Below are 16,810 nucleotides of genomic sequence, written 5' to 3' on the forward strand. Positions count from 1 at the left end.
TGGACTGCCGATTCATAACAGCACTGGAGCAACCTCAGTGAACTAAAGAGTGACTCAACTTGGGTAGGAGTTCTGAGGGTCTGTCCCCGAGGGGGGAAAACGGGTGCCAGCTGGGCTTTATATGCGGAAGCGCTTAACATAGATGACATGGATAAAACATTGCAGTGAGCCCTCAACCATGTCCAGTTCATGACTTGGACCTGGTTGAGGGGCTGGTTAAATATCTGCAGAATGCCTGACTGACACTTTGGGAGCGAACAGACTCAAACCAGTACCTGAGTTGGGAACGATGAGGTGTCCACCCAGTGAGTTGAAGGAGCCTGTGGCAGTGCAGGATGGGTCTCGGGTCCGAGCCAGGCTCTGGTTCCGCAGGTTCATGGTCTCGCTGTCCAGCAGGGCCTGGGTCACCTTGGGCGACAGCTTGGAGGAGAAGTCGGACAGGTCCTCGGAGGGAGTGACTAGGCCAGAGGAGTTGTACACCTTGATCTTCAGGTTGGGCAGGGGGTCCAGGAGGGGGGAGTTGGTCATGGGGATCTTGTCGGACACGTCGTGGAGGGCATAGACAGGGCCGCGGTACATGGCCGCAGCATTGGTCAGGTCCGGGGGAGAGGTCAGCAAGTCGGCTGCAGGTCAGAGGTCAGACATGACAGGATCATATGTTTTGTCAAAACACTAATTTTACCGATTTTGAATGTACACATTTATTAAGAAATGAGCAAATGAGCACAAAGCAACTCAAGACCCCCCCAATATTACAGACAGGTAAATGTGATCCATTAACCCTGACCCCCCCAACATACAATACAAACCTTCCAACCGCCCAGTGCAGTTTACCCCAGTGGAAAATGTGTTTGCTGGAGGAGTACAATAGTTATAAGGATACGCAAAAGTCCATGTCTAATGCACTTTGTTGCAGTAAAAGATAGCAAACGCTAACGTTTCAGTTTATTTATGCAGTGATATGTTTGTGTAACAACTTCAGTGCGAATGCAACTAGATAGCTAACTTTCTTAGTATCATCATTATTATGATATAATACAATGTTCGCCTGTATTTAAAATAAAAATGTTTTTACATGATGCTAGCTAGGTTTTGCATAAGTAATATGAGCTTAGCTAACGTTATATTTCACCTCCATTGTGAGGAAATTCTGTTGCCCATCATTTGCACTTTACTATACTGGCTACCTAGCAAAATACATGAACATGAGTGCTACACAGCTAATGTTGAGTCATGAATTAATTAGCAAACGTCAATTGATTGCGATAGCTAGTGTAACTCTTTCCCTTCTCATAGCTCTCCATAAAATCATCAGCAAACCACAAATTATGAGCCATTATTCCTACTATTTGTTGTGGTTTTGTTATGGAACTGATTGTTACTAACTCTTACCAAGGTAACATAGTATCTTAGACCAAAGTTAGCCTGGGAGTAAGGTGTACATTTTTTTTGGTCTAAAGTAAGTCAGTCTTTATTTTTGTGAAAATGGTCTAACTTGCATTAGACTACGCTGTGGGCAAATTCTAAACTAGTCTAGCACTATATACCAGTCTAAAATAGCTTTGTGAAACCGGCCCCTGATGCTGAGGCAGAATTAATCCCTCATTGACTTTGATTTTGCTGCTGCACAACATTTCTGAGTTTATTGTATGTGTTTTTCATTTAGAGTTTTCTTTGATCTTTGGGCTTTTCCAGTGGACTTCTGTATTTTTATGCCACTGCTGAATATAGAGACATTCAATACTGTATTACTTGCAATACTTACAGTATTCAATATATTCACTGAAATAATTTGTAATTTATTCCAAAATCTATTATTTACAATAATAAAAAAAAAGGTTTATGCCCTGAATGCTGTGTTCTCAATTTTTTTACGTAGTGTCTAAGAGTGACTGCTCTGTAGGGTTTATATATTGACAGGCTGTGTGAATGATCTGAAAGCATTGTTTGATTTTGAGAACAGATTAAATGGTTTTGAGTGCTTTTGACAGAAGAGTCCGGGGTTTTGTGAATGTAGTTTGAAGATTTGGTTGTTTTCAGAAAATGGGTGGAGGTTTCAAGTAATGTGTCTTAGCAATTGTGAAAAAACTGTAACATAAAGGTTTGAGTTGAAATGTTAAGAATTATTGTCTCAATGTCTAATAACAAAAGAACATTGAAAATCATATGGTTTGGAAGAACACCTTCTGTGTTTCTGTGTTTTCGCTCAGTGGCGTGTAAAAACGAAATGTCAACTTATGGTCCACATTACTGCACAACAGTCATCCATTCTCAGGAAAAACCAGCATTCTCCTGTCGCCAAATGCTTCATTAATCCGGTCAGGGCAATACAACAGTGACAGAGCAAGTTTCTAACACCTTGAGAATTGGAAACCTCCAACTTAACTCACTATGTGGATACTCTCCCCAGTAATGGGCCTAATGAGGAACTTATTTTGTTTTAAAACATTTACAGTAGCAGGGCCATGTTTTTTATTTTTTATTTTATATTTATCCATTATTATTTAGCATGTGTTTATTATTTTGCATTATTCATAAGTCTTGGGAACAGTGCTTTGAAAAATAGAAAAGTAAAAGAAGAAAAATTGGGCATAGTCTATTCTGTGATACTGATCCATGATTCAATCAGATTATTATCTGTTTACTACAACCCTGTTAACAAAGAAGTTGAGACGCTGTGCAAAAAAAAATTATGTGCAAATAATTTAAACCCTATATTCAACAGAAAAATAGTACCAAGACAACATATCAAATGTTGAAACTGAGAACTTTTATTGTTTCTTGAAAGATACACACTCACTTCTCATCACCTACGGTACACAACATCATTAAAAGATTCAGAGAATCAGGAGAAATCTCTGTCCCACCCAGCTTATTATTAGCACACAGTTTAAAAGCCAGCATCTGTGATGGGACGGGGGGCAAAAGCCAGCATCCGTGATGGTACAGGGGGGCAAAAGCCAGCATCCGTGATGGTACAGGGGGGCAAAAGCCAGCATCCGTGATGGTACAGGGGGGCAAAAGCCAGCATCCGTGATGGGACGGGAGTGAATTAGTACACATGGCATGGGTGACTTTTTCAGGGAAGGCCTTTTTCTCTTATTTCAGCAGGACAATGTCAAACCACATTCTTCAAGTATCACAACAGCATGGCTCTGTAGTAAGAGTCTGGGTGATACAGTAAACTGAAAAGAAATTATTTGCACATCATTGCGTTCTGTTTTTGTTAGCTTTTTACCCAGCATCCCAACATTTTCGGAAAACGGCGTTGTATGTAAATCTTTATAAATCTTGTATATAAATAGATTTTTCAATTGTGACCCGTCAATTAACTGTTTTCTAATTGAAGTAAATCTAGACTGCAGGTGTTTGATCACACAACAAGCACTTGGAGAAATCTAAACGTTGGTGGTTAATGCTGGCTCTACATAAATTATAAATAAATTAAACTACTTAGCATATAACTTTTAAATCCTGCATATGGTTTTCCCTCTGGATATTTTTTCTGCTTTACCAGTTTAGGAACATGTAGGCTACTTCTAACACACATTATCTTGGCTGCAAGGATTTATCAGAATAACACTTGACATGACTTGTAAAATCGCTCCTCGGGGATAAACAGTGTTTTGGTGAGTTAATTTAATAGGAAATGACACTCCATGTCATACATACTTGTTGAGTTTTCTATTGTCTCCCTCGACCCTGACACTGCCCTCAGGGCACAGATGGCTCCCAGTGTGGAGGAAGGCAGTACTCCTAACAAGTCCTTGTGGACTGGGCACAGAGGTAGCCCGTTTCAGGTGGCCAATCCATTTTCTCTGGTAATTCACATTCATGTTTGGATGAATTGAACTGATGTGATTAGTTAAAAGAAAAATGGACTGCCGGAGAAAAAAAACACACTTGGTTTTCCAAACACTTTGCTGGCAAGGCCGGGGACAGCCAGAGGCAGACAAATGTAGACAACATGATTGCGACAGACACACCTGCCCCGAATCACACTGCAGGTTTCCTTTTCCTCAGGGTACAGATCAGACCCAGTGGGGGTAAATGCTATGCTGACCCCAGATCAGTGTCTCGGGGTGACTCGGCTGCACGCCATTAATTACATCAGATGGATCTCAGCCTAAGACGCCCGTAGCCACTGCTCATGTACTTCACCTCTTTGTTGTGTGTCCAGCAAACATGAAATGACTTGGCTCAACGGAAACCCATGGAATACTTCCAGAAGTTCGCTCAAAAACGCTCAACTATGCGTTGGAAAATAAACAACGTGCTTTGGTTGAAATACGGATGTGATATGGAGGTGTTTCTTGCTATGATCATCCCCTCGGTGCCTTCAGTCCTCCATGTGAGTCGACTTGTGTAGGATCATTCCATCCTTCCGTCCACTCTGCTTTTGGTGGGACGCCAATGGAGGACGCTGCCTGACATATCCACTGTCAGAGTGCACTTACTCACCCATAAACCTGCTTGAATAGCAGTGAACTACATAGTGGATAGGGGGCCATTTTGGACCCTGGGGCTGACAATCCGATTTGGATGAGCGCGCGTTCGATTCCATTTGCAGGATGAGTTCTTGTTTGTGAAACCTCACACCTCGGTCTGACCCCTCCCTGTCCCTCCTTTTCCGGGCGCCACCACTCCCCCCCGTTCAGTCCTGAAGCCAGCTCAGCTTTCCGCCAATTCCCCCCCTGCTGAAATTTAATTAACAGGAAACAGACCACCTGGTGTGAACTGGAAGAGAAGAAGGCGGGAACATAATTCTTCCTTAATGATAACCTGAGATGTGCCTTCACCAACGGAATGGCTTGCATCCTAATAGATCACTGACAAAATGTCACCTGGCCCAAACACACACACACACACATACACACACATACAGGCACACAGAGACACACACACAAAAACACACACACGCACACAAACACACACAAACACACAAACACACACACGCACGAAGACACAAGCATGCAGACACACATGCCGCTGGCAACCAAACTGCATTCCATTTTAGACAACCACTTTCATTCACACCATGATTTGAATGTTAATCTGTACTCTGTCTTCTTCTCCTGCTCACTAAGAGACAAGGCCGACAACCAGCAGAGAGCAGAGAGCTCTATTGACGTAAAGGCCACCTCAAAGACCAGTCGGGGATTGGCGGGGGGAGGTGGGGGTGGTGTTTAGGATTAACACAGGGCAGCATGCTAGTTTGCCGACATCTTTTCAAATCCCGATCCAATGAAGACCGTCTGCCACTCTAATGAGGAAAGTCAATGTGCCATGTGTTGGGCTCCGGTTGTGACCGGTTGTTACCTGTGTACGCCAGTAACAGCGGCCATGACACAGGGAAATGGATGAACGTGACCCAGCGGCCATGACACAGGGAAATGGATGAACGTGACCCAGCGGCCTCGACACAGGGAAATGGATGAACGTGACCCAGCGGCCATGACACAGGGAAATGGATGAACGTTACCCAGCGGCCATGACACAGGGAAAAGGATGAACGTTACCCAGCGGCCATGACACAGGGAAATGGATGAACGTTACCCAGCGGCCTCGACACAGGGAAATGGATGAACGTGACCCAGCGGCCATGACACAGGGAAATGGATGAACGTGACCCAGCGGCCATGACACAGGGAAATGGATGAACGTGACCCAGCGGCCTCGACACAGGGAAATGGATGAACGTGACCCAGCGGCCATGACACAGGGAAATGGATGAACGTTACCCAGCGGCCATGACACAGGGAAAAGGATGAACGTGACCCAGCGGCCATGACACAGGGAAATGGATGAACATGACCCAGCAGCAGAAGGCACAACGTGACTGGCGCAGCGACAGTATGTGTACGTATTCTCATTTTGGTAATTCCATTTCTCTGCTTTATACGTTCCCTCATGCTCTACAGGATGGAATGATGACGTACAACCTATGAGAAATGACTGACGTGGAGTATCTGGACTGAAGAGCGGGACATCTTGATGATACCACAGGAGGTTTAGGGTATGATAGGAGCAGGGTTTGGATAGAGTTAATTCATTACAATCCAATAAACACTCTCAGCAGAAGTCTTTTTTTTTGGTCAAATAGACCTTACGAAGTAAATTACTATGGCCATGATTAAATAATGGATATTCATTATGGTTGCATTAGTGTCCAGATTAAATGACTAGTTAACTAGCCATTTATATTTTCATTAACAGACTCTTTCTGTTACTGCATATCAGACTTCAGGCAAAACGGCAGCTCTTATATACAGTACTGTCTCCAATAGTATTCACTGCATATTTTATTGTTCAATATCTGCTAGTATTTACTCACGTTTAGTATTGACAATTTTTTATAACATTTTACTGTATTGTCTTCACTCAAACAGGCAATTACGAGGAGGACTTTAATTTAATAAAAAAACAAACGTTGCGTGGTGTTGGTTTAAAAAGTTAATTCATGCAGTGTAATAACCACTTCACTGTGTCACTGCTTACAGAGCAAAAAGATACGGCAAGTAATGAATGCGGTCAAAGAGACATCACCAACCACTCCACTGCAGAGGCAACTGTAAGAGCACAGGTAGAACAACCCTGGGCATCTTCCCTTTTGAGAACAATCAATCTGCTCCTTTTAATTTGACATTTAAGTCATTAAAGCAGCCGTCGTTTGCCCGAGCAACTCGGCATAGTGGGTGCACGTTTTCTATTCCTCATACAGGACTCATAGCACAAAACAGACCTGGAACCCAGGCTAATTCTATTATCTCCACCATCCTACTCACCGGAGCGGGCGGTCTTTATGTTGACCGACTGGAAGCCTCCGTTGAGGGCAGACGAGTCGATGATGTCCGAGTCGAAGTCGCGGTGGGTCTTCCGGTAGACGAAGAGAGCCACGATGACGGAGATGACGAGACACATGATGACGGCGATGACAATTCCCACGTAGAGGGCCACATCGTCTGTGCTGGGGGCGGCTGTGACACACGCGGTTGGGTGGGGGGGGGGAGATTTAGACCGTTAGAACCCAGGGAGTGGCAGACGAAGGCTCTGACCTCAACCACCCTGTCCTGGCTCCTGTTTTCACGTTGTTTCCCAACATGGATCCAGCAAGCCCAGGACAGCTTGGTTTGAATCGGGTCATTTCACAATTAACAGATATTGACATGACAGTTTTTTTGTAAGGCTCAGTTTTTGCCCTATCAAGACATATTTGTTTAAATTGGCCAGTTAGCATCAAAGCAGGTTCGTTAAGTAAAAACTTCAGCGCTGGTTAACATCCATGGACTGTTACATAACCAATGCATCTAACTGGAAAGAACAGATCAGTGGGCTGTTTTATGCCTTCATGTAGGAACAGCTGTTGTTTTTAAATTGTCATTTGGTTTTTGTGACGTCCATTATAAGATTCTGACCTCGCTTTGTTGCAACAAATCCCAACAGGTTCAGGGGAGTGATGGATCCACCAAATCTCATCTCTGAAAGCCTCATTTCAATCACAGCGCTCGCCTAACCAGGAGTATACTACGGAGTCTACGCTTCATCTTCAGTTTGGTTTGGACAGGATTCTTTGCCCCCTAGGTAGTAGAGTGAGAGGCTGGTAGTTTTGGGGATAGATATGTTGAGGAATAGAACAGGAGGTTAGGGTTGTAGGAATCAGATGAAAGGTTAGGTTTGAAAGAATGGGATGAAGGAATGAGATAGAAGGTTTGGGATAGAGGAATGAGATAGAATAGAAGGTTACAGTTGGAGGAATGAGATGGAATAGAAGGTTAGGGTGGGAGGAATGAGATGGAATAGAAGGTTAGGGCTGGAGGAATGAGATGGAATAGAAGGTTAGGGTGGGAGGAATGAGATGGAATAGAAGGTTAGGGTGGGAGGAATGAGATGGAATAGAAGGTTAGGGCTGGAGGAATGAGATGGAATAGAAGGTTAGGGTGGGAGGAATGAGATGGAATAGAAGGTTAGGGTGGGAGGAATGAGATGGAATAGAAGGTTAGGGTGGGAGGAATGAGATGGAATAGAAGGTTGGGGCTGGAAGAATGAGATGGAATAGAAGGTCAGCCCTCATTCAGGGTGGTTGCGGTGGGTGGGTGTCCCTTTGGTTGATGCCTGGCAATGTGGGTGGATTGATTTCCTGCCTGTTGGGCCCTTTCCGGGGCCTCCCCTGTCTCAGTTGATGCTATACTATTGTGCTGGGGGATTGGGTCAGTTCTCCTTCACCACTAAGTTCTCCCTCTCCACTATAAATTGTTGTTGATATGAGGAATGCATTTTCTGAATTTTCCCAGTCTCCTCCCGTTTTAAACTTTAGGAGGACATGAGGTCCTGGTCCACACCTGCGGAGTACCTGGTTTGGGGGCCCCGTTGCTGTCCCTGTCCTTGTCCACCTGGTCATACTTCTGACCTAGTCTAAATTTAAATAGACTCTGGATTTAGCACATGCATTTATTAATTATTCCAATTGGACTCTTAATATCTCACTGGTCACCCCTCTGAGCCTGGGTCCTCTCTAGGTTTCCTCCTAAATTTCGGCCTTCTTAAGGAGTTTTTCATAGCCACTGAAATTCAACACTACTGTTGTTTGTTGCTTGGGGTTTAAGGCCGGGTGTTTCTGTAAAAGCACTTTGTGACAACTGCTGTTGTAAAAAGGGCTTTATAAATAAATGTGATTGATTGATTGATGGAGGAATGAGATGGAATAGAAGGTTAGGGCTGGAGGAATGAGATGAAGGTTAGAGCTGGAGGAATACAATTAAATGTTAGGATTGGAGTCCTAGGTATTATTATATTTAAATGAGCATTTGTTAAATTATTTTATAAATAGAACAACAGAAATAGATTGTATATAAAGCCCAACTGAAATAAAAAGTTGGTTACAAAAGGGCACTGACAGTACAACTCAGAATTTGCATTAGTATGTGTTTGATTTCTCATAGCGGAGAGGTCAAAGTAGATACATGCATGTAACTGCGTTACAGATAGTAAGACAACAGAAAAGATCGATTTCAAACAAAAGGTTATTAGAACAGAGTAGCAAAGGATGTTAATTTGAGTAGACCTATCCCACAATACATGATTCTTTATTTAACGAGGCTATAAATTATTTAATGAGTACCCTGACATCGTTCCGCAATTTCACTAAAACATTTAATAGGCCTGAAAAGTTTTCTGGTGAAATGTTCATACATACGTTTTAAATCAAAACGAGGTGAACCCATAAAGTTTTAATTGATTGGGTGACTGAGCTGCTAAACTGGAGCTAAAAGGGTCCAAAGGCCTTAAGGAGGACAACATTAAAGCTGCTGTGCGACCTTTGAAACACTTTTAGCTATGGCACTTGCATCTTCAACTACTCTGGCATACTTAGCATGAGTAGATGTTGTCATCGGAAATTATTTGGGATACGCAGGGAACAAGAAACACTTGCCATGACGCCGAAATTCGCCACAGGCCGGATTATGCAATAGTGCCAATCATTCCAAGCGTATTGATTCACTCCTACAGGTGGGAGAGGTTGGTTCTCCACATGTCTACAGTCCTATTGAATACACATTCAATGTGGCAGGTGCTTCCTAGGTGGTGGTCTATGGGGCTCTTTCATTTATAGCTAGCTGACTAGAGGCCAGAAGGCCCAATGGAGGACATCGCCTAAGGAAGGGGGGGCTTCGTCAGTAGGGATTTCCTGTAAGCGACAAAGCGCTAACTGAGTGAGGCCCAAGCAACTTCCTGGTTGGACAAGCAGTGTGTGTGGGTGTGTGTGTGTGTATGTGTGTGTGGGGGAGGGTTAATACATTTTACTTCACAAAACTGTGAATATTAATTATTAATTAGGGTTAGGGTTAACCCTAACCCTAACAGGGGGGTAATGCTATCCTCCAGCCACTAGAGGGAAATATAAACCACCGTTGCTCCTGCTTGTGAAACTGCCATCTACTATGTTTGTGACCTGCAAGACTATGTTTGTGCCTTGTGCAGGTGAGCGCTTCAAAAACAATAGGAGGGTTAATGCGAGTGGAGTGGGTATAGAAACCAAACCACTATTTGGGAATACTGGTTGCAACTCAAGAAAAATTCTGTTTCCTTGTAACATTTTAGCTAAAAAAATAGTCTGGTAAGGAGAATTAATGCAGCATTTTCAAATGAATGTTACAGGATATGAGAATGAAGATTAGAAAAACAGTTAGGCTTAGCTAAAATACAACAAGCAGGAAGCAGACACCAAAACAGTGTTGCATAGCAACCAATCCACCCAATCATGATCACACATTCACACTGTGAAACACCCACTATCCGACACAGGTTATTCAGCTACTGTGGTTAGTCATGACTAGGCTGATATAGGGTGAATTTTGCATTTCCCCCACTAATGGCTAAGGTCTGGCTTTGGGGAGGAGAGCTAGAGGAATCTTCACCTGGGGCCCCTGGAACCATTATCGCAACTAGACACCTTTAAGATCTCATCTTGATATGCACACTCTGTAACTGGCCCTCACCACAAATCTCATTTAGAATGCCAGCCATGAATAGAGAGAAGGGCAGGAGACACTTAAAGACGATCTGCCGGGATCTTTGAGATTCTCGTAAATGCCCCCCCCCCCCCCATCTGTTCAGACTCTCATGCTAAAGTTCAGAAGAACAGTTCCAAGTTGAGTTCCACATACATATCTGAACATTACTGAGTCATTGTTGTGGCAACCTAAGCTCATAGTACATGGCTTTAGTCTGGGACTTGTTTACTGGGTTAGCACACACATACATGGAGGTTCGGGCTCAGGCAATTTCTTCATACCTCCTGCTAACATAGTGGCTTTAACACAGAGAGTCCAATTCAGATGCTTTCATCAACAAATTGATCTTTGGATCAACAGGTCTGACCTTTTCACATCAAATCTATTTCAGAATTGATCAAATTGGTCAAAGGACTGATAAATCAAAGGTTTGATCCTTTGTCCTGATCTTGTCTACAATCTGATTGTGTCCACCTTTTTAGACAGGTGTGGACAATCAAAAGAAACATTTTTGGAAACATACCAGATCAGGACAGTATCAAGATGAAGGATCTATGTTAGAACCAGGTTTTATCAGGGTATTACTTATACTAGTTACAGGTCTAGAATCAGCTTCCTCTGCCCAACCTTAACCAGTACGCTCCAAATCATGTTCCAGACAAAACAAAAAGGGTTTCTTTAAAGTGTTCCCCAACGGGGAACCCATTTGGAAGCCGTTTGGAACCTGTGTAGTCCCATGTACGGGAAATGCTACACTGGCACCATTTAGGAGCAATATCAACCGATAGCACTGTCCTTTCCTGTCACACACATCAACGTATCCCAAACCTGATAATCACTACAGCTGTGTACACAATGGATTCTCCTCTAAATTGGTCTTAGATGAAATGCGGGTACAGTCCAGCAGACAAAAAGATTGCCAGCAAATGTACCTGTCAGTCATACCTCAGGTGAGGATGCGTCTTTTATTTTTCTACAGCTTCTTCCTTTCAACAGGCGTTAGAAGCTGGACTCACACTAACACACTGACAAACACTAACACAGTGTTTTCTGGACTTTTCACAAGCACATTCATTTCCGTCACCCTCCCAAAAAAATCCACACATCCATCATCTTACACCTAACCCTGAACAATTCCTCTAACCCTAACATTACCTAATCCCTAAATGTAACCTAAATTACCTTTAACTTCAAAGAATAAATAAATCATAAAAACAAAAAAAACTAAATGTAACCTAAAAGGCTGTATACTTCCCAAAACCATAAAATCCTATAATATACGAGGCCCTTGTGAAAGAATTCACAAGGGCCTGTAAATGTATACTGTGCAAGGTGATTTAAACAAAATACATACATTACTGGATTTAAACAAAATATACACTGTGCAAGGTGATTTAAAAATGTTATATGTATGTACTGTGCTAAGTGATTAAAAGAAATTATACACATTACTGTGCTAGGGGATAAAAAAATTATATACATTGATCTATGTTATTCAATAATATAATATATATATTGTGCTGGGGGATTAAAAAATATATATATTGTGCTACGGGATAAAAATATAATATATACTGTGCCAGGTGATTTAAAACAAAATATACACATTACTGTGCTAGAGGATTTAAAAAAAAAATATCCACTGTGCAAGCTGATTTGAACAAAAAAAACTCTAGTTTAAGTCCTCTAGCACAGTAGTATATATACTACACTGTGCAAGGTGATTTAAACAGAAAATATATATTACTGGGCTAGGGGATTTAAACATTATACATATATGTATATTATATATATATATTTATATATATATATTATATATATATATATATATATATATATATATATATATATATATATATATATATATATATATATATATATATACACACACACACACACAGTATCTCACAAAAGTGAGTACACTCCTCACATTTGTGGAAATATTTGATTATATATTTTCATTTGACAACAATTTCATGTGGGCCCAATTTGGACACATTAGAGGGTGTACTCACTTTTGTTGCCAGCGGTTTAGACATTAATGGCTGTATGTTGTGTTTTTTTGAGGGGACAGCAAATGTACAAGCTGTACACTCACTACTTTACATTGTAGCAAAGTGTAATTTCTTCAGTGTTGTCACATGAAAAGATACAATCAAATATTTATAAAAAAATGTATGGGTTTACTCACTTTTGTGAGATACTGTATATATACTACTGTGCTAGAGGATTTAAACATTATATATATATATAATGTGGTAGGAGATTGAAACAAAATATATACATTGGTATGCTAGCGGATTTATACACAATATATACAGTACTGTGCTAGAGGATTTAAACAAAATATGTACTGTGCTAGGGTATTTAAACAAAATACACTGTATAATTTGTCATGACAATATAGACGGTTGTGTTCTAGGCAAGTATGACTATACCATGTGTTGGCTGATTTGGCCACAAGGGGCACAGTGTTCCTTTAAAAGCTTAATGAACTAGAATATACTGTATATCTATGACACAGGTGTCAAACCGGTTCCACAAAGGGCCGAGTGTCTGCAGGTTTTTGGTTTTTCCTATAAATTGGTTCCTAGTTCATACCTACACAACCAGGTGAGGGTAGAAACTAACCAATCAGTGACCTAATTAACCAATCAAGTACAAGGAGAGAGCAAAAACCTGCAGACACTCGGCCCTCCGTGGAACCGGTTTGACACCTCTGATCTATGATGACACAACACCATTTCAGTCTGTAAAGACTGACCCCATAGAAGTTAAATAAGGGTAGAAAGTTAGGCTTTCATCAAATGTCACTTGTGCTTTGGAGAGTGGATTACCTTTTTTACCCTAACAACTAACCCTACACTAACTAATGACCATTTTAAAAGCAAGGTCTCGCAAATCCTCCCAATTTTTCACCATGTTTCATATTTTCATTTAATGTCAAAACATTAAGGAAAGGTAGGGAAACAAATAGACACACACAATCACACACACACACCATCACACACCATCACACACTCAGGCTGTATTCATGCGGAAGGCAGGTAACATGAGGTGTCACAAATGAGTCAGGAGATCTGATTGATCCAATCGACCGATCCCTGCCTCTAATTAAGACACCATGCAGATGGCTTACGCACAGCCAATGGGGATGAGGGTAGCAAGGTCTGATCGCCTGGCAACCTTTGCCCCACCCCCTCTGGGTAGCATGCCACAGAAGCGACAGCTCTGGGTCTTGATCTCGCCAATTGATTTCTACACTTTTCTTTTCTATCCCTCTAGGCAGACCGAGACAGGAGAAATGCAGAAATGCAGCTGGCTGCAATTAGTTGATCTGCATCCAGACCAGCTCTGGATCAAGATATACAAAGAGAAGAGAAAAGAGAGGATATGTGTGTGTGTGTGTGTGTGTGTGTGTGTGTGTGTGAGCTTGCTAGATGCCGTTAAGGTAATCCAAGGTTGGCCAAGCTAGCACAGAAAACGAAGGTAAAGATGATTATTTTTTGTCGGTTACTGAATAATGAGATAAAAATGTGGCTGACTCAGAGGGCATTGGCTACTGTGACCGAGACAACAAGAAATCCTGTTTGAGTCATTTCTGACAGTCTTAAAAGCAAAGCATTCAACTAACGTCGGTAAGAAAACCACCTTATAGCCTTTGCCAGTAAAACCATCCTCCAACAGAGCAGCTATTTCCAAAATCGCTGCCAGAGTATGTCACCTCCCTTCTAACAACAAACCTCCGTTTGAGCAGGTTTAGAGTAACACCTCTGTAGCCAGACAGTTTTTCTCCTGTAGGTTTTCATGGGTTACTGAGCTAAGACTGAGGGACCTACAATGCTTGAGTTCTTCAAACCTCCATTACTCTTCCTGTTTACTGTACAGTGCAACAGATTTAAATATACATGGAAAACTGTTCTTCTTCGTCCTCGTATGTCGAAGTTGTATACCCATTTATGATTGTAACCAGTTCATAAAAGCCTCGCTGGCTTGTGGTATATGGCCAATCTACCGCCCCCTCGCACCTTATTGCTTAAACATTCAGCAAAACACTCACTTCAGTCATAATTCCTCCATGACACCAATACCTAAAAGAATTAGTAGGAGGACAGCTAGAATCCGAGCGATCCATCCCTTCCAACAGTTCAATCTCCTCCCACAGCCTCTCCACCATCCTATAGGGGTTTTGCATATCTCTCGGAGGGAGACAAAACCTTCCTTTGATGATAAAACTAGTAGCCACTGAATGCAAGCATCAGAATATATCGTCAAGATTAACAGATTTCTTTGAACATGAAACAAAAATTAGCAAAATGAAAAATCACAATTTACCCAGCAAGAAAACCCCAAGAATGATTATAATGATTAATAAATAGGCTTCCAGGGGGGAGTGTGAGACCTCAATGCTCCATCGCACGTCAACATGAGGAGAAGGCTGTAATAGCACAGAGACTCTGGGACAAGGTTCCCCTAGAGCTCAGCATAGTGAGGTTGAGTGGAAGAGGGAGGACTAATCAGTTCGGGAGTTGGGAGATAAGCTCGACATACACTAACATTCTTAATCAACACACACACACACACACACACAAAACTTTGCACTCTTCACTGTAGTGCGTAGCGAAAGACAAAACCACAATATGATAATGTAGAAGTTGGGATAATCAAGGTGAATGCTGTAGAGACAGATGTTGTTTTAACAAAAAAAGAATGAGGTGTAGTGGTATGAATGGGGGGGGGGGTGAAGATGACACAAATTAAAGACATGACAGATGGATGGGAGGTGACAGGGAAATTAATAAAATGAAAAATACACAAAAAACTCACATGAAAATCCCAAATCACTGTTGGCTTTGGGCTCAGTAGACAGCTGATATAATGAACCTTAAGAGGAGAAAAGGGGAGGGGGACATGGTGAAATCCACGTCAAACCAAAATGGAACCAGACAAAAAGGCAACCCAAAAAAAATTCTACACCGAACATCTCAATGAATAGGAAAACGACTTGCTTTTGCCATTAAACCTTGCCTACTGAAAAATACATGGTACTATATTACAAACCTCACAGTGCAATGTCAGTGCTAACCAAGTCAGGGCTTCTTCTTTATACAGACACACTCAGCACAACAGGATCTTTGATTTGAATGAAACAGTGGTAAATGACCGACTGCAACATAGCCATCAACTCTGGAGCACTCCCCAGTGGCCATAGCTGCTGGGGCAATTTCAAATGAGAGTTTTTAGGATATTTTTAGACCTCAAAAGCAGATCAATGTCGATATGAAAACACGTCAGATGACATTGGCTGTGTGAGCCCAGCTCTAGGACTCCACCCCCAAATTAACTGAAAAGGAAAAAGCACTGAATAAAACCAGGAAATCTTAAAAATGTGATGCCATCAATCTTTTCTGTTTATAGCAAATTGAGGCTTATAGCTGCAAATGTTGTTGGATGTGGTTCCCTCTGTGACATCGATCTGCCTTTGAGGAGTAAAAACACTGGCAACATTTTAATTCCTGACCGAAATGTCCCTTAAAGACTGTAAAATCCCCAGCTCAACATGAAGCAAAGTCACACACAAAGTGCTTAAGGACTCATGGGATATTCAGTTAAATGTACAAGACTGTAGATGGAAAGATGGTTTGCACACACATCCCAAAATTATCCCTCTGGGAACAGACAAAGAGGATGACACTAGAAACAAAGGCGTTAGAACAGGTTGTCCACCATGAAACTCAACATGGGGAGGAACAGGAAACCTAGAGACCACTGGAAAACGGGTGTTAGAACAGGTTGTCCACCCTGAAACACAACATGGGGAGGAACAGGAAACCTAGAGACCTCTTTGGCAGCCTCAATCTCAGCAGTTCATACATGTGACCTTACATGGACACTGTAACTTGAAGCGGGAAACAAAAGATTAAAGGAGTTCACAAGAAAAGGAGGAACGTGAGAGTGGAGACAAAGGACATGAACCAGCAAAAAGTAGAAACCTTTATATAATGTATTGCACTTTCCTCAATGGCAAACAAATGTTTAGAGCATGACATCGATTAGCTAAAACCCTTCCTCGAGGAGAACAGCACTATTCCTACAGAACTGTGCCATGTTGCACAGACAGGGTCCTTAAAAGACAAACATATTTATTAAAAACCTATTAAATCAAATACCTATATTCACAGGTTACCTTTGCCTACACTGGTTATATTTTAACATGACACCATTATCAAAAACATTACTTTGTTAGCAAAAAGTATTTTACCCACAAACAATATCCCCGCAGAGGAGGCAGTAAATGG

At 41.8% G+C, this 16,810-nt stretch overlaps 1 protein-coding gene across 3 annotated transcripts in view; it reads right to left on the reverse strand.

The window, feature by feature from the left end:
- The window catches only part of si:ch73-72b7.1 (netrin receptor UNC5C), a 186,331-nt gene that overhangs the window by 15,235 nt on the left and 154,286 nt on the right, over positions 1-16,810 (reverse strand). For 2 of the 3 annotated variants that reach the window (XR_004576717.1, XM_020052897.3), the window contains exons 8-10: positions 15,339-15,395; positions 6,786-6,977; positions 276-623 (exon numbers count right to left, since the gene is read on the reverse strand). Coding sequence is in view for 2 of the 3 variants with exons in the window: in XM_020052897.3 (XP_019908456.1) it covers positions 276-623; positions 6,786-6,977; positions 15,339-15,395 (597 nt within the window). In the remaining variant the exon portion in view is untranslated. The remainder of the gene's footprint in view (positions 1-275; positions 624-6,785; positions 6,978-15,338; positions 15,396-16,810) is intronic. The other variant, XM_010877010.4, reaches the window with a different exon arrangement.

This window comes from Esox lucius, chromosome 13 (genome assembly GCF_011004845.1).
Source record: "Esox lucius isolate fEsoLuc1 chromosome 13, fEsoLuc1.pri, whole genome shotgun sequence".
Classification (NCBI taxonomy): Eukaryota; Metazoa; Chordata; class Actinopteri; order Esociformes; family Esocidae; genus Esox; species Esox lucius.